Source organism: Chiloscyllium punctatum, chromosome 23 (assembly GCF_047496795.1).
Source record: "Chiloscyllium punctatum isolate Juve2018m chromosome 23, sChiPun1.3, whole genome shotgun sequence".
In the NCBI taxonomy this organism is placed as follows: domain Eukaryota; kingdom Metazoa; phylum Chordata; class Chondrichthyes; order Orectolobiformes; family Hemiscylliidae; genus Chiloscyllium; species Chiloscyllium punctatum.
This window is the reverse complement of record NC_092761.1, coordinates 87,708,209-87,730,737: the sequence shown is the minus strand read 5'-3', so window position 1 is coordinate 87,730,737 and position 22,529 is coordinate 87,708,209. Positions and strand designations below refer to the sequence as shown.

At 46.2% G+C, this 22,529-nt stretch overlaps 1 protein-coding gene across 22 annotated transcripts in view; it reads left to right on the top strand.

Moving 5' to 3' along the window:
• Window positions 1-22,047, top strand: part of phldb1b (pleckstrin homology-like domain, family B, member 1b) — a 375,430-nt gene extending 353,383 nt beyond the window's left edge. For 19 of the 22 annotated variants that reach the window (XM_072593429.1, XM_072593428.1, XM_072593422.1 and 16 more), the window contains 6 exons: window positions 2,227-2,317; window positions 5,789-5,935; window positions 11,378-11,597; window positions 12,641-12,726; window positions 17,791-17,820; window positions 20,136-22,047. In XM_072593429.1, the coding sequence (XP_072449530.1) occupies window positions 2,227-2,317; window positions 5,789-5,935; window positions 11,378-11,597; window positions 12,641-12,726; window positions 17,791-17,820; window positions 20,136-20,276 (715 nt within the window). In that variant the 3' untranslated portion in view covers window positions 20,277-22,047. The remainder of the gene's footprint in view (window positions 1-2,226; window positions 2,318-5,788; window positions 5,936-11,377; window positions 11,598-12,640; window positions 12,727-17,790; window positions 17,821-20,135) is intronic. The other 3 variants (XM_072593423.1, XM_072593427.1, XM_072593442.1) reach the window with 1 other exon arrangement.
• The last annotated feature ends 482 nt before the right edge of the window (window positions 22,048-22,529 follow it).

Below are 22,529 nucleotides of genomic sequence, written 5' to 3'. Positions count from 1 at the left end.
GCAGCAGGAACATACTCTCAGCATCCTGTTTATTTCTATTTGAATTTATAAATGATTTCAGGCTGGTTACTTCAGCTGACCTCCCCATAAATCCATTCCACATGTTGATCACTCTCTCTCAGTGCCTGGGGAAGAACCTCCCTGGATCATTGTTAATTCATCGGTTGGAATCTACGTTTCTTTTTCTACTTCACGACTGATTTTCGGCACTGTCTATTTTTCCCAAACTGAGGCAGCATCTGATAGGTGTCTCGAAAATAATGAACAGGTTTGGTGGGACTGATTTAAGAGATGATGTAAAAACAATGACTGCAGATGCTGGAAACCAGATTCTGGATTAGTGGTGCTGGAAGAGCACAGCAGTTCAGGCAGCATCCAAGGAGCTTCGAAATCGACGTTTCGGGCAAAAGCCCTTCATCAGGACTGACTTAAGAGACGATGTTTCCACTTACAGGGGAGTGGGGCAGGGGGGTGCTCAAACCTGGAGGCCACAGAGATGAGCCCGCCCACTGATAAATCCAACAGAGAATTCAGGAGAAATGTCTTTACCCAGAGAGTCATGAGAATGCAGATGTTGATCCTATCTGGAGTGTTTGAGGCAAATACTTTGAATATGTTATTAAGGAAACAGGATGTGTGTGTTATGGAGGAAAGAACAGAAGGATATGTTAATGGGATCAGTCGAGGGGGGGTGGGGTGGGGAAGAAGGTTCACGTGACATTTTAACACCATAGTCCCAAAAGGCCAAATGGCCTGATTCTGTTTCTGTAAATATCCTGAGAGGTTACTCTCCCTGAGTAATTATCCTGAGAGGTTACTCCCCCTGAGTAATTGTCCTGAGAGGTTACTCTCCCTGAGTAATTATCCTGAGAGGTTACTGTCCCTAAGTATCCTAAGAGGTTACTCTCCTGAGTAGTTATCCTGAGAGGTTACCTCCCTCAGTACAGAACCTGGGACCCTGGTGCTGTGAGGCAGCTGTGCTAACCACTGAGCCACTGTGTCACCTGAAGTTAAGTGAGTGTATTAGATTAGATTCCCTACAGTGTGGAAACAGGCCCTTCGGCCTAACCAGTCCACACCGACCCTCCGAAGAGTAACCCACCCAGACCCATTTCCCTCTGACTAATGCACCTAACACTATGGGCAATTTAGCATGGCCAATTCACCTGACCTGCACATCTTTAGACTGTGGGAGGAAACCGGAGCACCCGGAGGAAACCCACGCAGACACGGGGAGAATGTGCAAACTCCACACAGACAGTCACCCGAGGCTGGAATCGAACCTGGGACCTTGATGCTGTGAGGCAGCAGTGCTAACCACTGAGCCACCATGCCACCCCAATCTCACCTGAAACATCTAAATCCTGGAACGTCAAGCTGCCAGTCTTGCCTCTCTCTCAGCCAAGGTCTTTAATAGCTACAACATCATAGCTATTCGTCTTGATCCAAGCTCCATGTTCATCTGCCTGACCTGTTATACTCCTCACATTAAAACAAATACATTTCTGAGATTGAATTGACTGGCCTGTCATTACTGGCTACTTCAGTGGACAGATGGGAGTCACATTTGAGCCCCGACTAATCTGGAATCCCGACAGTATGGAAACAGGCCCTTCAGCCCAACAAGTCCACACCAACCTTCCGAACAGTAACCCACCCAGACCCATTGCCCCAACCAATTATCCTGTATTTACTCCTCACTAATGCACCTAACCTACATATCCCAAATACTATGGGGAATTTAGCATGGCCAATTCACCTAACCTGCACATCTTTGGACTGTGGGAGGAAACCAAAGCAGACATGGGGAGAATGTGCAAACTCCACACAGACAGTTGCCTGAGACTGGTATTGAACCCAGGTCCCTGATACAGTGAGGCAGCAGCGCTAACCACTGAGCCACCATGCCGTCATAGGGAATGACCATTTCCTTTCAGGGAACCAGTGAACCAGCTGGTTTTTCATGACTGTTTCATGCTCACTTTTTCTGATGGTCTATAGAGACACGAGTTTCAGATTTCAAAAGCCCTTTGTGTGACAGTGTACTTCCTGATGTTAACCCTGATTTGTTTCATCTGGAATCATGTATTTGACCTGTGTTCTCTAAAATGTTTAACATAACCATGTTTAGTTTAAAAAAGAACCAAAAGACTTGTAGGTCATTGATGAGCCTTGTTGGTATCTCCTGAAGTTAACGTCTGGTTGTTTCTTCCTCTTCCTGGGAAGTGCCAGTGGGGTCGATGTCTCAAAGATCGAGGAGATGGAGAAGATGTTGAAGGAAGCGCAAGCTGAAAAGGCACGACTCTTGGAGACGAGGGTATGTATGTACCTCAGGATTTCACTTAAACTGTGATTCACGTCAGTGGATGTTCAGGAAGTGAAATACTCAGTTGGAAAATTCAAAAGCTGATCTCATGCCACAGCCTTCTGCCTACCCAAATCCCAGAGCTGTTCCGAAATGATCCCATCCTTTCCTTGCTGAGTCCTGCTACATTGGTTGCTGATGGGTAGGTAGCCAACCTTGTGTGACACAGGGTCATACAGACATAGAGATGTACATCACGGAAACAGACCCTTCAGTCCAACTCATCCATGCCGACCAGATATCCTAAATTAATCTAGTCCCATTTGCCAACATTTGGCCCATATTGCTCCAAACCCTTCCTATTCATATTCCCATCCAGATGCCTTCTGAATGTCATATTGTACCAGCCACCACCACTTCCTCTGGCAGCTCATTCCATACGTTCCTCTGCGTGAAAAGTTACCCCTTAGGTCCTTTTCAAATCTTTCCCCTCTCACCCTAAACCTATGCCCTCTAGTTTTGGTCTCCCCTACCTTATGAAAAAGACCTTGTCTATTCATCCTATTCATGCCCCTCATGATTTTATAAACTTTTATAAGGTCACCCCTCAGCCTCTGACGCTGAAGGGAAAAATCCCCAGCCTAGTCAGCCTCTCCCTATAGCTCATCTTCATGAGATTGTAAGAAATAAGTGCAGGAGGAGGCCATTCAGCCCCTCGAACCTGCTCTGCAATTCTAGATCCTGGTTGATTTTCTACCTCAATCACATCTTTCAGCACAATGCACATATCCTTCATTCTTTTAATGTCCAAAAATTCAATCAACCTCAATAATTGTATCCTCAATAACTGAGTGTCTGGTGTAGGGATTTACAAAGATTCACAATTGTTTGGGTGAAGGGAATTCTCCTGCACTGTGAATGGCCAGCTTCTTGTCCTGAGCCTGTAACCATGTGATCTAGACTCACATCCACCCACTGATGCCCAAGCCACCATGTCATACCACCCTTCTTTCCTCCCACAGCCTCCCTCATACTGGCCACTCATTGGACCATCTGCTCCACTCCATTCAGGGCAGAGGAACTGTTCATCAACGTCCATCTTCACTTTCTGTTTCCTGCTCTGAGATCTCCAGTTTGGTGTGAACACAGATCAAAAGCCACAGAATCATGGAAGTGTTTTGACATAGAAGGAGGCCATTCAGCCCATCATTTCACAACTTGCCAATTGAGCATGATGGCTCAATGCCATTCTCTTGCCTTTGCCCTGTATCCTTGCACGTTGATTAAATGAAACCCACCATCCTGTACCCTCTGTCCTGTTTCCAGGCCCAAATGACTCATTATGTGAAAGATTTCTTTCATCACATTCATGCTTTCAGAAGACATTTTATAAATCTGTGCCTTCTCCACCTTGATTCTTTTATAAGTGGGAAGAGTGACTCGTTACTGGCTCTGTCCAGCCCCCTCATGACTTTGAAAATTCCTACCAAACCTCCTCTTTGCCTTTTCGTTTCTCCAAGGAAAGCACTTCCAAATTAAGAACATAAGACATAGAAAAAGAAATTAGGCCATTCAGCCCATCGAGTCTGCTCTGCCATTCAATCATGGCTGATAAGTTTCTCATCCCCATTTTCTCGCTTTCTCCCTGTAACCCGTGATCCCCTTTATAATCAAGGACCTGTCTACCTCTGTCTTAATTATACTTAATAATCTGGCCTCCACAGCCTTCTGTGGCAATGAATTCCATAGATTCCCCACTCTCTGGCTGAAGAAGTTTCTCCTTATCTCCGTCTGAAACCTCTAATGCTGTGCCCTCATGTTCTAGTCTCACCTACCAATGGAAACATCTTCCCAACATCCACTCTGTCCAGGCCATTCAGTATCCTGTATCAAACCTGATAACTGAAGTTTCTCAACATTGAAACTATTCTCATTAAACCCCTTCTGCTCTCTCTGCAATGTGTTCACATCCTTCTTGAATGTGGTACCCAGGGAGAATGTGATTCCAGTGGATTGAGTATAGAAGAGATGGACAAGAATGTGTTCCAGAGGTGTTTCGGATGTTAGATAAAGATGCTCTCAGAGGCAGAATTACTGAGCGGGCTGCGGATTAACTGGTTATGAGGGATTTTGTTCGGACAGATGTACAGAATTCCTTTTCACTTGTTGGGGGAGATGAAAGCTTGGGGTCTTGAATATAAGGTAGTCCTTAATAAATCAGAAGTTCCATAGAAATCTCCTACCCAGAGAGTGATGTGACTGTGGAACTCATGGTTGAGCTGAACAGAAAAGATCCATTTAAGAAGAGACTGTGTAACCATAAGAGGGAGATGGGAACAGAAGGGCATATTGACTGGGTCAGGTGGAGCAGGGTAGGATGAGGTTTGTGATTCTTTCAAACTTCAGTTTGACCTGAGCCGTGTTAACGTTTGACCTTTTCAGTTCCATAAGTGATTAGCGTGAGCCCATGGCCCCCGGTTGAGCCAGTGTTGGTTCAGATTGTGGGTGACGTGTCAACCTGGCACTCAGTATGAAACGGCAGATTGGAATCGGGCTCCATGCTTCCTATTCCAGATCAGCCAGACCTCGGGGAGATTCAGTGATATCTCACAATCATTTCCTGCTTACATTTCTGGCGCAGTTAATAGCTTCAGACTTCCTGGGGTTTTGAGGATGTAAGTTTCAGAAGGTTGGCGGTGGGGAGGGGGATGTAATTGTTGGTTGTGTGTGTGTACATGTCTCTAGCGTATGCATGTGTGGTATATAAGTGTGTAAGGCCATGTGGCTACATGTAGGGCAATCTGTGCAGATGTGACTCCAGTGAAATGGAACCTTTTGCGCGTCTGACATTCTGTACCTGTGATGAGAACACAGCATCAGTCAGAGTTTCAAGAGCGTCTGCCTCTTGCATCAAAGTGCCACAAGATGTTTGTTTAATAGATAGCGAGAGGCTTTTCTGTCCTCATTTTGACATAGCAACACGTCAAACATTCCTTTTCAAATGCATTAATGCTTTCAGTAAAAGTACCAATTACCATATTTTTTGGCGCTACTCTGGGAGTTCCTTATGAGTGAACATTAAATGAGAATGAATCAAGTGATCTCACTTGTCCAAATGACATTATTCAGCAACCCCAGGGTCTACTGTCCAAATCCCACCAGGTCCTCCTCCAGCTGATTAGGGAGGCTGCAGTGAGGGGAGATCACCCCTCAGTGTTATTTTCGCCTAAATCCATTTACACGTCCTCAATGTTGGCCCAGTCCCCTGCCCCATGAGTTCCCATTGTGGCTGTTCAGTCGATGGAGTGAGCAGTAAATGTCCATGCCAGGTGGAGGGCATCCCCACGGCACTGCTCCATCTCAGGGGGGGTTTCAGACAAGCTGCCGGCGATGGCTCTGGGGGTTGGGTTGTTTTCCTGGCTGCTGATGTTGATGCTGGTTCCTGCCCCCCCTCCCCCATTCCCCTCCCTCCCCCACCATCAGGCTCGCGAGATGGAAGTGCGCCGTCAGGCCTTTGAAGAGGAACGCAAGAGGCGGGAAGAGCTGGAGAAGAGGCTCCAGGACGAAACTGATCACCGGCAGCAGCTCATCGACAAAGAGGTCAAGATGCGGGAGAAACATTTCTCACAGGTACTTTATTCTTTAGCAGAAGGCCCCAAGACATAGGAGCAAACTTAGGCCATTCAGCCCACCAAGTCTGGTCTGCCGTTCATGATTGATAAGTTTCTCAACCCCATTCTCCTGCCTTCTCCCCGTAACCCTTGACCCCCTTACCAATCCAGAGCCTATCTATCTCTGTCTTAAAGACACTCAATGACTTGGCCTCCCGAGCCCTTTGCAACAATGAGTTCCACAAATTCCCACCCTCTGGCTGAAGGAATTCCTCCTCATCTCAGTTCTAAAGGGTCATCCCTACACTCTGAGTCTGTGGCCTCGGGTCCATGTCTCTACGGCTGGTGGAAACACCTTCTCCATATCCACTTGATCCAGGCCTCTCAGTATTCTGTAAGTTTCAATCAGATTCTCCCCATATCCTTCAGATCTCCATCGAGTACAGACTCAGAGTCCTCACTCACTCTTCACATGACAAGCCCTTTATCTCCAGGATCATTCTTATAAATCTCCTCTGGACCCCCTCCAAGGCACACCCTCCCTAGATATGGAGCTCAAAACTGCTCGCAATATTCCAACTGCTGCCTGACCAGAGCTTTATACAGCACTACATCTCTGCCCTTGTATTCTAGCCCTCTCATAAATGAATTCTGACATTGCATTTACCTTCCTAACTGCCAGTTTTTTTAGATTAGATTCCCGAAAGTGTGGAAACAGGCCCTTCGGCCCAACTAGTCCACACAGACCCTCTGAAGAGTAACCCCCCCAAACCCATTTCCCCTCTGAATGATGCACCTGACAGTATGGACAATTTAGCATGGCCAAGTCAACTGCCCTGCGTATCTTTGGATTGTGGGAGGAAACCAGAGCACCCGGAGGAAACCCACGCAGACACGGGGAGAATGTGCAAACTCCACACAGTCAGTCACCTGAGGCTGGAATTGTTGAACCTGTTTGTTAACCAGAAGAGTCATCATGCGATCTTATTTTATTGATGAGATTGTAGAGCATTTAAACATAGAAGCAAGGACAGGCCATTCAGCCCATCAAGCCTGCTGTACCTTAGAATGTGATCATGGCTGATGCTTTATCTCAATGGAGAAGAACTGCACAAACTGCAGCACAAAGGTATTTGGGGGGATCTTGTGCATTAAACACAGAAAGCCAGCACCCAGAGGCACCAGGGAGTCGGGAAGAGTGAATGGAATGTTGCAACTTATTTCAAGGGGGTTGGAGTACAACATACATGAATGCAGAGTTGAAAAATGTGGTGCTGGAAAAACACAGCAAGCCACGCAGCATCCGAGCAGCAAGAGAATCGATGTTTCGGGCATAAGCCCTTCTTCAGGAATGCTTATGCCCGAAACGTCGATTCTCCTGCTCCTCGGATGCTGCCTGGCCTACTGTGTTTTTCCAGCACCACATTTTTCAACTCTGGTACTCCAGCATCTGCAGTCCTCACTTTCTCCTACGTGAGTGCAGAGCCTGGGAATCAGTGAAACACAAACTGTTGTGAGGCAGTTCACAAGAGCGCAACAAATAAAGCAGCAATGAACCAGAGGAGAAGGTTTCAAGAGAGATCACCAAACACCTGGTCAAACAGGCTGGTTTTATGAAGTTATTTGAAGGAGGAGAGAGAGTGAGAGAGAGAGGGGTAGGGGGGGGGGGCAAGGGTTGGGTCAACACACTGAAGTTGATAAGCAAGAGGCCAGAAGTGGCGGCAGTTTCAGAGGGTTGTGTGAAAGGGAGGGACCATTATGGAAAGGGAGGGACCATCAGACAATGAATGCTTTCATTGTCTCGGGCTGGTGCTTCCTTATCAATTGCACAGGAAGAAAACTGTTCATTTGGTGTATTTGATGGAACATGGGCATTAGGAGCTTCACTAACTAAAAATAATCACGACAGCCACCTCAAGGCAAAATGCAGAGCGCTTAATAGGATTAAAATCATCTAATATCAACTGAAGACAGCCTAGGATTATAAGGCAAAGGTCACAAACCCCACCTCACATTTGAACATTATCATCTTCAAATAAACTCAACTTACATTCTCAAGATAATAAAGAAAGAACTGATGTCTGTATAACATCTTTCACCATCTCAGGAGTCCCAACACATGGGAGAGATGCCATGCTATCAGAGTTGTGAATGGACTTCTCAAATGTTAATGTTAATCTCTTTCTCTCTGTGCCTTCTCAGTGGCTGTAACACTGCACTGTGTTCTGCCACCCTGATGCACTTTGTATGGTACGATCTGCCTGTAGAGTGCATAAAACAACACCTTTCACTGTATCTCGGCACATGGGACAACAATAAACCAAATCAAATCAATCTGAGGCCAGTATTTATCCCTCAATCTAGATCACAGAAGTTGATTATCTGGCCGTTGATACAGGGTTCTGTGTGGGAGCTTGCTGTATGTAAATTAGTTACCAACTTTCGCTACATTACAAAAGTATCTCATTGGTGGGAAAATGCTTTGAATGTCCCTGAGGTGGTGAAAAGTGATATATAAATGTCAGTTCACTGGTGTCCTTTCGGGAAGAAAATCTGCCATCCTTACTCTGTCTGGCCTACATTTGACAGCACACACACTGTAATCCTAACAGCCCTGTGAAAAGGCCAAGCAAAACACTTCATTCAAGTAATTGGGAATGAATAATAGTAGTTGATCAGTGACCCAGAGTCATAGAGATACACAGCACAGAAACAGACCCTTCGGTCCAACTTGTCCATGCCGACCAAATATCCCAACTCAATCTAGTCCCACCTGCCAGCACCCTCTAAATATCCCTCTAAATCGTTCCAATTCATATCCCCATCCAGATGCCTTTTTAAAAGTTGCAGTTGTGCTAGCCTCCACCACTTCCTCGAGCAGCTCATTCCACACGCACTGCACCCTCTGCATGTCTTTTTACCCCTTAACCAAACCCTCAATTTCTTCAGTCATCAGCATTCCCTGTACCTACCAGCCTTCCATTTCACCCTGACAGGAATATACTTTCTCTAGATTCTCGTTATCTCATTTCTGAAAGCTTCCCATTTTCCAGCCGTCCCTTTACCTGCGAACATCTGGCCCCAATCAGCTTTTGAAAGTTCTTGCCTAATAACGTCAAAATTGGCCTTTCTCCGATTTAGAACTTCAACTTTTAGATCTGGTCTATCCTTTTCCATCACTATTTTAAAACCAATAGAATTATGGTCACTGGCCCCAAAGTGCTCCCCCACTGACACCTCAGTCACCTGCCCTGCCTTATTTCCCAAGAGTGGGTCAAGTTTTGCACCTTCTCTCATAGGTACATCCACATACTGAATCAGAAAATTTTCTTGTACACACTGAACAAATTCCTCTCCATATAAAACCTGAACACTATGGCAGTTTGGAAAGTTAAAATCGCCTACCATAACCACCCTATTATTCTTACAGATAACTAACATTTCGGGAATATCCTCCCTCAGCACAGCTGTAATGCTATCCCTTATCAAAAACTCCACTCCCCCCCCTCTCTTGCCTCCCTTTCTATCCTTCCTGTAGCATTTGTATCCTGCAACATTAAGCTGCCTGTCCTGTCCATCCCTGAGCCACGTGTCTGTAATTGCGATGATATCCCAGTCCCATGTTCCTAACCATGCCCTGAATTCATCTGCCTTTCCTATTTGGCCTCTTGCATTGAAATAAATGAAGTTTAATTTATCAGTCCTACCTTGTTCTCTGCTTTGACCCTGCCTGCCCTGACTGTTTGACTCATTTCTTTTCTCAACTATACCGGTCTCAGATTGATCTCTTTACTCAGTATCTCCCTGGGTCCCACCCTCCTCCCCCTCCTCCCCCTCCTCCCCTTCCCCCCACCTTAATAGTTTAAATCCTCCTGAGTAACTCTAGCAAATCTCCCTGCCAAGGTACAGTCCGAGGTACAGACAGATGTTTCTGTGGCCAGTAGAGAAAAGTCGGAATGCTGTGTTGCTTCCCTGGTGTCAGGATCAAGGATGTGTCAGAGAGGGTCCAGAATATTCTCACGGGGGAGAGGGGCCAGCAGGAGGTCATTGTCCACATTGGAGCCAATGACATAGGAAGGGAAAAGGATGAGATTCTGAAGGGTATATTAGTCCTCTTCCAATTTAGGTGCAATCTGTTCTTCTTGTACAGGTCACTTCTACCCCAGAAGAGATTCCAATGATCCAAAAATGTGAATCCTTCTCCCATACACCAGCTCCTCGGCCATGCATTCATCTGCTCTATCCTCCTATTCCTGCCCTCACTAGCTCGCAGCACCAGGCTCCAGATATTACTACTCTCGAGGACCTCCTTTTTAAATCCCTGCCTAACTCTCTACATTCTCCCTTCAGAATCTCATCCTTTTCCCTTCCTATGTCATTGGCTCCAATGTGGACAATGACCTCCTGCTGGCCCCTCTCCCCCGTGAGAACATTCTGGACCCTCTCTGACACATCCTTGATCCTGACACCAGGGAAGCAACACAGCATTCCAACTTTTCTCTACTGGCCACAGAAACATCTGTCTGTACCTTGGACTAGAGAATCCCGTAACACAGTTGATCTCTTGGAAGCCGACGTACCCCTCGTTGCATTAGAGCCAGTCTCAATACTAGAAACTTGGCTGTTTGTGCTACGTTCCCCTGAGAATCCATCACCCCTTACATTTTCCAAAACAGCATACCTGTTTGAAATGAGGATAGCCACAGACGACTCTGCACTATCTGCCTTACCTTTCCTGGAGTTAACCCATCTATGTGACTGTATCTGAGACTTTTCGGACATCTACATCGCATGAAAGAATAATGAAGATTTTATTTCTCTGAGCCAACTAACTCCTGGCTCAGTTTACAAAACATCTGCATTTTGCTAACTGCAGCCAGGCCAATGTGTCTTCACCTTTAGTTATTGGCTTGGGCCGAGAGAGGGAAAAGATCAGCCAGGATTCCCAAGCCTGGTCATCCCTGGTCCCTTCCACTGGATTGATAGAACTTGGAAAGCATCACACAAATGGACACTCATTGATCTCAAAACCTAATGAACAGTTCCCCTCGCTGAAGATTCTCATAGACCTAGAGCCCAGGGGAACCAATGGCAGCGCGGCCAACTTTATATAAGTTGTTAGGATCTGGAATGATCAGATATTGGACACATAATCAATAATAGTTGTAAAAAGGAGATTGGATACTTGAAATATAAATGACAGGATTATGGGGCAAGAACCAGGGAGTGGAACTAATTAACAGAACTAATATAGACTTGATGGGCTGAATGGCCTTTTTGGTGCTATTGTATTCTCACAATTCCGATAAGAATCAATGTCTCTCGGGAAGAACAGAAGAAGATACAAAATGTAAATGATATTGAAGCAGATCAGTCTCAAGATGAACCATCTTCTCCTTGAAGGAGGTAAGTGTTTGGCTTTGGGCTCCACTCACTTGTCCTGAATTGTTCTGGCTTCCAGGCACGACCTTTAACTCGGTATCTACCAATCAGGAAGGAGGATTTCGACCTACGATCCCACATCGAATCGTCCGGCCACAACCTGGAAACCTGCTACCAGGTGGCTATCTCTGAGAAGATGTGTAAGGGTTACCTCACAAAAATGGGCGGGAAAATCAAATCTTGGAGAAAGCGGTGGTTTGTCTTCGATCGCATCAAGCGGACATTGTCTTATTATGTGGGTAAGCGATCTTTAAACTTTGTTTTGCCTATTTCTGGAACAAATAATAGTTGTATTTCTCTTCTGGAAGTGGAAACAATTAGCCCCGACAATGAGAAATGGCAATTAGGTGTCAATAGTGGGTGTGGGGAGAATGCAAAGTAGTGAGGGAGGTTGGTCAACTGTAATTTTAAAGATTGAGACTATGATAAATTACTTACATTGGGAAAAACCAATGGCTCTTTTTTGTCACACATCTTCTTTAATTCCAACTTGAAACTAGAGAATGTTCTGGCAGGGATGCAGTGAATTTCCCAGTAAGCAGCTGGTTTTAAGAATTGCTAAAATGCCCTGAGGTTACCGTGGCAAAGAGATGCTAAAAATCCAAGAGTAAATAGAAAGCCAACGGCAGTGAAGGCTAATTCCAGCCAACAGTGCAGAACGCAGAATTCACGCGAGAGAAAAGAAGCAAAACTCTTTCCAAACGAAGCAGTTTTCTGATTTGCTGTGAGAGAATAGAACAGAGACTGATAGTTGGTGTGCTGTAAACGAGGAAAGGACAGAGACCTGAAGACAGGGGGAGCGTGGGCATTGCGATTTGGACAAAACCTGCTGCTGCTGTTTCACTGATGCCGAGACTGACTGGAGAAGTCAGGTGCTTCAGTGAGATTTAGGGCGATTGCCTGGCCTGGTGTGCTCTCGGAGCATGATGGGATGTTGTTGGGCGGATGCTCCGAGCGTGATGGGATATTGTTGGGGGGGGCTTGGAGCAGGATGGGATATTGTTGAGGCTCGGAGCATGATGGGACATTGTTGGGGGGGTGTGCTCGAAGCATGATGGGATATTGTTGGGGGAGGGGGTGCTCAGAGCATGATGGGATATTGTTGGGGCTCGGAGCATGATGAGACATTGTTGGGGGGGTGCGCTCGAAGCATGATGGGACATTGTTGGGGGGTGTGCTCGAAGCATGATGGGATATTGTTGGGGGCTTGCTCAGGGAAGTGCAATTGAAAAGACCTACAAAAAAAAGACTGTGCATTTTAACCAATGTAATTCTTTGACAGATAAACATGAAAGTAAATTGAAGGGAGTGATTTATTTTCAAGCTATCGAGGAGGTTTACTATGACCATCTCCGGAGTGCCTCAAAGGTAAGAACATTTAAGAAGCTAACAGCTAACACTACCCTGGACCCAGCAGACCCTGTATCCCTCTGTCATCCACTGCTGTTCCTAGATCAGTTTGTCCTCTGCTTCAGATGGACGATGGATTAACATCCTGCACCAGGGGTGTAGGTTTGCTCGCTGAGCTTGAAGGTTAATTTCCAGATGTTTCGTCACCCTACTAGGTAACATCTTCAGTGGGCCTCAGGCAAAGCATTGCTGAAAATTACTGCTTTCTATTTATATGTTTGGGTTTCTTTGAGTTGGTGATTCATTTCCTGTGGTGAAGTCACTTCCTGTTCCTTTCTCAGGGCGTGGTAGATGGGGTCTAACTCAATGTGTTTGTTGATAGAGTTCCGGTTGGAATGCCATTAGGAATTCTCGTGTGTGTCTTTGTTTGGCTTGTCCCAGGATGGATGTGTTGTCCCAGTCGAAGTGGTGTCCTTCCTTATCTGTACAAAAGGACACTAGTGAGAGAGGGTCATGTCTTTTTGTAGCTAGTTGGTGTTCATGTATCCTGGTGGCTAGTTTTCAACTGCTTGTCCAATGTAGTGTTTGTTACAGTCCTTGCACGGAATTTTGTAAATGACATTAGTTTTGCTTGTTGTTTGTATTTCAAGTTCATTAGATTAGATTACTTACAGTGTGGAAACAGGCCCTTCGGCCCAACAAGTCCATACCGACTCGCCGAAGCGCCACCCACCCAGATCCATTTCCCTACATTTACCCCTTCTCCTTACACTACGGGCAATTTAGCATGGCCAATTCACCTAACCTGCACATTTTTGGACTGTGGGAGGAAACCGGAGCACCTGGAAGAAACCCAGGCAGACACAGGGAGAATGTGCAAACTCCACACAATCACCTGAGGCGGGAATTGAATCCAGGTCTCTGGCTTTAGTGTGTTGGTGGGTTTGAGAAAAGGAACAGGAAGTGACTTTACCACAGGAAATAACATCACCATAGGAAATGACATCACCAACCCAAAGAAACCCAAACATATAAATAATATTTTAGTGTTTTCTCAAATGCAGTGCTTCGCCTGAGGCCCACTGAAGATGTTACCTAGTAGGGTGACAAAATGCCTGGAAATGAACCTTCAAGCTCAGTGAGCAAACCTAAAACCTCAAAACCTCAACCTGAGCTACAGATCGTCTCAAAAATCCTGCACCAAGGCTTTGAGTGTTAATCTGCTAAACATCATTGGGCAAAGAAGCAGCAGGAAGTGGTCTATCTTCCACATCAGTTTCTTCACAAAGTCTCAGATAGACTAAATGCAGACCACCAATCCATTCCACAGAGGAGACCCTCCAGTCTCCTATTCCACTTTGAAGCCAAACCAAATTAAACCGAATAAGTGACAGACTCATAAAGATCAAAGCTTTAAAGGAAGCCTAACAAAGATTCCATTGAAATGTCCTTGCTGGTCAGGGCTGGGAGATGATCATGCTCTCCAGCCCCTGCAGTGCCCACTGATGGTGGAAGATCTCAGGCATTGTAGTGGACACCAGGTCTTCCTTCTCCAGGAACATCAGACCGAGATGTACCCACTGTAGAGTGACACTCCAGTCTGAGGCCCCCACACCCTTCGAAGGCCCCGCTGCCTGGACCTGTTCATCATCACCTTTGTCAGCCTCAGGAGCTGACCCATGAGGAGCTTGTCCAATCCGCCTGCAACACACTTGCTCCATATTCTTCATATACATGTCCTCATCTGTTCCCAGTTAGTATCAGCTGCTCTTCAACCTAACTGGTGCCTGCACAGACACTCACTTGGTCTGCAACTGGCTTGGTTTATTCTCTCTTCACTCCTGGATTGTCCTTCTTAGAGCTGAGAACGTTAAGGGCAGGTTTACTAGAGATGTTTGAGGGTGGCATGGTGGCTCAGTGGTTAGCACTGCTGCCTCACAGCACCAGGGCCCCAGGTTCAATTCCAGCCTCAGGTGACTGTCTGTGTGGGTTTCCTCTGAGTGCTCTGGTTTCCTCCCAAAGATGTGCAGGTCAGGTGAATTGGCCATGCTAAATTGCCCATAGTGTTGGGTGCATTAGTCAGAGGGAAATGGGTCTGGGTGGGTTACTCTTCAGAGGGTCAGTGTGGTCTGGTTGGGTCGAAGGGCCTGTTTCCACACTGTAGGAAATTTAATCTAATATGTTCCAGATTTTGATGGAACAGATGAGGAAAAACTGTTTCTTCACTAGAGGGACACTGACTTAAGTGAATTTGACAAAAGAGGGACAGACGAGAATGTTTATCAGCACACGTTACGATTCAGAATCTACTGCATGGAAAGGACAGTGGAAGCAGATTCAATAATATTTAAAATAAATTACAGCGCTGTGGTGAAAGAGCAGGGAGAGTGGGATTAATGGAATAGTTTTTTATAAAGGAGGCAAAGTAGCCACTTTATGTGCATAATCATTCTGGTAATGAAAGGCAGACCAGGGAGATTTCCCAACATTGTTACCATGTCAGCCTTGGTTGACCCCATGCTGGGTGTTTGCAGAACTTGACAGACTTACTGTTGCCACCACATCGTAGTCACGGCATTCCAAAAATAATTTGGTGGGTGAAGCGCTTCCAGGCGTTGTCATGCTGCAGTGGCAGTATTTATATTCTTTTCCATCGTCGGTGCTCTTGTCTCACGTCTCCCAGCCACAGCTCAGAGCTCACTACATTCAGAAAAGTGAGCTGCAGCCACTTGGTCTGTGACCGTCAGTAATCACAGGGCTCTGTGCTAAACAAAGCTGGTCACTTCATCTTCCGTCCTCAGTGGCCCGTCGCTGATTCAGCCTGGATTTTGAAAGTCCACGTGTCCTTTTTTTGGGAGTCGTGTGCCTTTGGGATTGAGGGCAGCATTAACCCCTTAATTGACCTGTTGATCCTTTGACCTTCCGCAACTTTTGGGCACTGCACGGCTGGAGTGAATTATCTATCCCTCAGCCTTATCTCCACACCAACAATGACGTTTTAATTTCATCTGTTTAGCTTCCTGTAAAGAGTCCTAGAGTCATAGAGATGTACAGCATGGAAACAGACCCTTCGGTCCAACCCGTCCATGCAGACCAGGTATCCTAAATTAATCTAGTCCCATTTGCTAGCATTTTGCCCATATCCCACTATACCCTTCCTGTTCGTGTACCCATCCAGATGCCTTTTCAAAGTTGTAATTGTACCAGCCTCCACCACTTCCTCTGGCAGCCCATTCCACATTTACACCACCCTCTGCCTGAAAAAGTTGCCCCTTAGGTCTCTTCTAAATCTTTCCCCTCTCACTATAAACCTATGCCCTGTAGTTCTGGACTCCCCTACCCCTGGGAATAAAAAACCTGAGGCTATTCATCCTATCCAGGCTTTGATCTTTGTTACAGTTCCCATTAAAATTGGATTTGAGATATCAGAACGTTACCAACCCAAACGCCCCCCACCCCCAGATCTAGGTGAGTGTTGGGGGTGAACTTTGAAAACCTGGAATAAGCTTTCACCTGAGTTTGGTCTTACTGCAGAGGGTGGTGTTTTGGCTGAGGAATTTAGCAATGCTGGAAAACAAGAACTTGCATTTACAGAGGAAGAAAGTGAGGATTGCAGATACTAGAGATTAGAGTCAAGAGTGTGGTGCTGGAAAAGCACAGCAGGTCAGGCAGCATCTGAGGAGCAGGAGAGTTGACATTTCGGGCAAAAGCCCTTCAGGAAATCCTGCCTGATCTACTGTGTTTTTCTAGCAATGCACTCGGGACTTGCATTTACATAGCACCTGTCACAACAGATACACATCCCAGAATACTTTGCAGCCAATGAAGTGCAAATTGGTCTGTTATAACACACGTTTCATCAACGTGAACTCGCTGTAATGCAGTTGATGAATAAGGGATGCTGTTTCTACCATGTGAACATTTAAACCATGTGTTGGCTGTAACACAATTACATCAAGTGCAATTTCTGTATAACAAGAACACAACCATAGTGTTACAGAAGAACTGACTGTACATCTAAAGTGCACTCACTGCTGACCAACCAAAGGCCGTGCCTCTGACAAAGCAGCACACCCTCAGTAACAGCATTGGAAATAGCAACCTACATTCTGTGAGCATTGAACCCTCAACCTTCTGACTTTCGGATGAAAGTGACACCCACTGAGCCACTGCTGACACTAAAACACGTTAATGAATAAAGATTATTATTTGGTTATACAGCAACTAGGGGACCTCCCCCTTAGTTTCCAGCAGTGACCCCTTGTAGTGATCACAAGAACAGAGTGAATTGTTTAACATTCCCTATCGCTACAAAAAGACACATTTTGTCAAGGCATTTTATCCAACTCCCATCAGGACAATTTGCAAGAACAGCTAATTCAACGGGAAAAAGAGGTCACTTATAATGGATGAGAGGAGGCTGCTGATTAGATTTGCAAGTGGACTCTGTTTGGTGGTGGCATTACCATGGAAGTTACATCAGTTATTGATGATTGATGATTAACTGGCAGGTTTTGTTTAAATTTTAAAGCAGTCAGGATTGGTGAAGTCATTGCTGGAAGAAATGAACCAATGAATGGCTGTTATTTTGTTAAATTGAAGCATTCAAAGCATGAATATGTGCTTTCTAACTGTAATTAGAGATTGTCCTCTCATTCAGTATGAATGTTGGTTTTCCCCATGAATTGGTATTCTTGGGAACTGATGAGTGAAAAATAAAAAGCTTTGACAAAGTGCAGCTTTTCCAGCAATGCCCAAACTCTGTCCAACCAAGGAACTATTCCCCCTTAGTGTTCAGGCTGTGAGTGGATCCTTGATTGTTGGGGACTCAGTTTAGGCCAACCCGCTCTTGGGGAGAACGGGGTGGGGGATGAAATGAGGTGGGAGTGGAATCTTAACCCCATTGCCATCCAGCAGGTTGGATTACAATGGCCCCAGTGATGCTTTGGTTTGAAGTTACAGTTTTGAGCTCTGCTCGTTATGAACAGGATCATTGATCTGCCTTTGCAGCTTATTTATTTCTGTACTTTTCTTTCCTTTTTTCTCCCCCTGTTGCTGGGCTATTTCCTTCCTTGTTCTCAGAAGGGATATTTGAACCTGCATAGAATCAATGTACGTATGCCTTGCTATTATCCGTGGTTTGTGACCCCCTTGCTCTGTGGTCTTCAAAGCTTTGTCTCTGTTACATGTCAAAACAATTTTACAATGAGCTTGTTCTTCCACTCAGTCTCTGCCAATGAGGTGACCATTTGAATACTGGGTCAATGCTAATCTTTTCCAGGTTGGGAGAGAATCAGCAGCAGGTTAACACCCCTTTTGACAGGAATGGAAAAACAAACCAATACCACCTTACCTTGAATTAAAAACAGAAAGTGCTGGAGAAACTCTGCAGTGTGTGGGGAGAGAGAAACAGAGTTAACGTTAGAGCCAATTGATATTGTTCCATTAGTGTCATAACACATCCCCAGGGGCTCATTACAAGCATGAACTAGTCTTTTACTCTGAAGGAACAGTTCAAGCATCTAAGTTATCAGGGTCATCAGTAAGGAGAGAGAGGGACTGAGAGGTTCAGGAAGGGAATCCTGCAGTTCGAGAACTAGCAGCCAGAGGGCACAGCAACAGAAATCAGGATTGCACAAGGGACCAGATTTGGAACAGAGAGGAGAATAGAGAGAGAGGGGGGGAGCAAATATATGCAGCAGAGAGTGTAGGGCAGATAGAGAGAGAGAAAGTGTGGGGCAGACAGAGAAAGAGAGAGAGAGAGAGCTGAGACAGTATGAAGAGAGAGTTTGGAGCAGGGATAGCTGAGAGAGTCACAGAGTATTCAGTACCATGCAGCATCACAGGGAGTGCTCAGGAGCGAGAGCATCCCCTACTCCAGCTGTGGGTTTCATGCCTGAAGCTGGGAGACTGGGTAACACGGGCTATCCACCAAGAAGGTAGAATGAAAGAGTTGCATCTGTGCCACCTCACAGTATCTCAAGGTGCTTTGTAACCAGTGACTAGCTGAAGTGCGGTCTGTTTTATAATACAGGAAGCTCAGCAGCCAGTTTGGACACAGCAAGATTCCACTAAGAGCAATGAGCAGTGTTTTCCTGAGATGTTGACTGAGGAATAAATATTGACCAGGACACAAGAAGAGAGCTTCTCTGCTTTGCAGCACAGCACCATGGGATTGTTTATATCTATTCGAGGGAGCAGGCAATGCCTCAGTTTAACGTCCATCCTAAGCGTCAGTGCCAGGACCATGCTGCACACCCTCTGTGCAGGGCTGGCTGTTTCACTTGTAGATTTTCTGCTCTAGTCTCCAGTGAGAGACTTGGCTCCATGATTTTCTGTCAAGGTGTTTTTCGTTAAACCGTGGTGGGCAATGTGATTTACCATGCAGATATTTTCCAATCAACCTGTAGAGAGATGTTCTTACACATGCTCTGGAGCAGTTAGGACTTGAACCGGGGTCTCCTGGCTCAAAGGTAGGGACACTACCACTGCACCACAAGAGCCCTTAAGGCTATGATTTGATATATTTTCCAGGCAACCTGCTCAGAGATGTTCATACGCAATTCTGGAGCAGGTGGGACTTGAACCCAGACCTCCTGGCTCAGATTGGGACACTACCACTGCACTGCAGGAGCCCCTAAGATGGGTGGTGTGTAGGTCAAACCTGGCAATGAATTTCATTTGCCGAAGAAGAAAAGCAAGAACTGGGAAGTCATAGAGTCACATATGGGACAGAGGAGGCAGCCATACTGGTTTCCTGCTGTACACCTCAGTCTCTGATCTATCCCTGTAGCCCTGTCAGCTACGTTTTCTCTAGCGCCTCTCTGTTCTCCTTTAGTAGTTAGTGATCATTTCCACTTCCAGTGCCCTCATTGGCAGAATCTGCCAAATCATTGCCACTGACTGTGTAAAAGTAACCCCCGTTTTTCACCTGTGTCTCCCACCCAAACCCTGAATCAACGCCACCCCTTGGTCCTGGTGCCACTAGCTAATGGGAACCGCTTTTCCTGTTCTAGCTTATCTAAGCCTTTCACAATCCTGTCCACCTCTATCCGATCTCCCTTGAATCTCCTTTTGCTCAAAAGAAAATCGCCCCACCTAATCTTGTCACTAAGATCTACCCTCATCCCTGGAGAGCCCAGTAAATCCCTGCAGCTTCTCCAAGACCCTCTATCCTTCCTAAAACAAGGTGAACTGATGCGATACTCCAGTTGTGACCGGACCAGAGCTATTTAAAGGGAAGACTTAACTTGCACTTACATAGTGCCTTACCCATCCTCAGGTAATCCCAATGCTGCTCACAAGGAGGGAGGAACTTGTCTCAGATGTCCCATCTGGTAGGTGGGAGGGCGGAGTGGTTGTGATGTTGCAGTTGAGAAAATAACGTGTTAACCCAGGTCTTCTCTCCACTGCGTGCTTCTTTACAGAGTCCCAACCCGAGCCTCACATTCTGCGTGAAGACACATGACCGATTGTACTTCATGGTGGCCCCAACGCCGGAGGCAATGCGGATTTGGATGGATGTGATTGTCACTGGTGCTGAGGGCTACACGCAGTTCATGAGCTGAGAGGCAGAGAGGACTGGGTTCCTGGGTGGAGCGAGTTGGCATTGAGCTGGGGCCTTTGTGGAACTGTCCTGTCCTGACCCAACAGCGGAGGTGGTGCTGCCTGTCTTCACTGGCTGTCTCTCTGTCTGTCCGCCTCACTCGCTCTTTCTCTCTCTCCGTCTCACGTCCTCTCTGGTTGAACAACGGTAAACCCAGTCCTGTCTCCCCACAAGGTGTTTGAGAAACCAGCCAATCATTTACAGAAGCATTTTCACCAGAATAAAGACCGACTTCAAAGCAGGCGAGAGAAAAGTCTTCACCTGCGAACAATAAAAGGGAATGAACCTATGCAAAGTCTCCCATGCAGTTGTAATTTTCCAAACGGATGACGGACAGAGGCAAAAGGATTCTTACGAAATAAAATGGGAAGGAACAAACACAGAAAAATAAAACTGAACACCCGGCAGGAGACCAGAGGCAGACTGTGAAATAGAAAGAACCTTTTACGTGGGTGACTTTGTGAATCTGCAAATGTGGGTTGATTTGGATGCTGTTATCAGGACTTGGCACAGCTGCCCTGCCCCAGTGCCTGGATGTGTGAAGGGCCCTCGGCAGAAACATTCAATCTCCCTCACGAAACGTGTGCAAATAGAAACATGCTCTTTGTGTACACACACGTGGACTGACCACTGTCACACCCTTGACACCATCAACTCGACAAGGTGGCTGAGGTCTGTAGACGAGGAGGGAGGAAGATTACAGACACTCCCTGATGTGCCTTTCAAACTTTGGTGCAGGGATTTCATGTACTCAGACTTTGGAGATGTTCTTGGCATGTAGCAGCATTTCTTGGGCGCAGAATCAGGGATTGAAATTGAAATTGGTTCCCTTTGATCAAATTTTGATTTTTATTGTTGACTTTTCTCAATTCAGTGATTGCAACAGCTCACCTTCCCAGTGCAGAAGAACTTACCTCAACACCTCGAGTTATTTTGCAGGAGGAGAGCAGAAATCTCTTTCTCTGTGGATTTTTTTTTGTTTATATGTATCAAGAAACCTGTTAAGCTACTGTCTCCTATATTGTGCCATATTTTGCTTAACATGCCAGTAATAATATTGACTGGTCTTCATTTACCTAGTTCATTTATATCTTGCCAATATCAAACCGTGGCCAAAAAGGAAGGGGAACTGAGTTTGGAAGGAACGTGTAAATGTTTCTGAAAGACAAGTGAAGTGGTTGGCAAGATTTTGTTGGTTTGTAGTTCACGTTGGACTTGTCAATTGGAAAGACATGATCACCTCAGTGAAGATACTGTCGGAGCTCTCTCCTTGTCTCATTAACCAAGTGTGGTCCTGGTTTAGACTCCAGCCAATGTTGTAGGATGTTGCTTTGCCAATTTCTGGGCAACAACAGGCCCAATTCAACGCTTGGTGTAACCAGCACCGGCTGAGTGGACCAGTGATGTGCTTCAGGTCCAAGAGCCGACCTCAATGCCCCTGGGCCAGACACAGCAAGATCCCACTCTAGTCCTCACTCCTCCAATGCCATCAAAAGGAAGTCAAGAGAGGACATGAGACTGCCGCTGTGGTTGAATAGTCCACTGCTGCTTTTTGTGGACCCCCATGAATGATGGGTAGTTGACCTATTCAGCAGAGCAAGATCCCAGAGTCCACGGTGATTTCGCCAGGTATCCTGGTTACATGACCAGACACCATTTCTCATTACTCTGCAGTAACTCTTGTTGATGTGGGTTCAGATTTTTGGATGAATAAATTACATTTATATCTTTTACATTTTGCTTCTTGATTGACCCAGAGCCGAGTTTTGAATTACATTTTGCATCGCCAGCATTGCACACATCTGAATTCCACACACCCGACTCCCACACACTCACCACACACCCGACTCCCACACACTCACCACACACCCGACTCCCACACACTCACCACACACCCGACCCCCACACTCTCACCACACACCCGACTCCCACACTCACCACACACCCAACTCCCACACTCACCACACACCTGACCCCCGCGCACTCACCAAACACCCGACTCCCACACTCTCACCACACACCCGACTCCCACACTCTCACCACACACCCGACTCCAGCACACTCACCACACACACAACTCCCACACTCACCACACACCTGACCCCCACACACTCACCACACACCCGACTCCCACACTCTCACCACACACCCGACTCCCACACTCTCACCACACACCCGACTCCCACACTCTCACCACACACCCGACTCCGACACT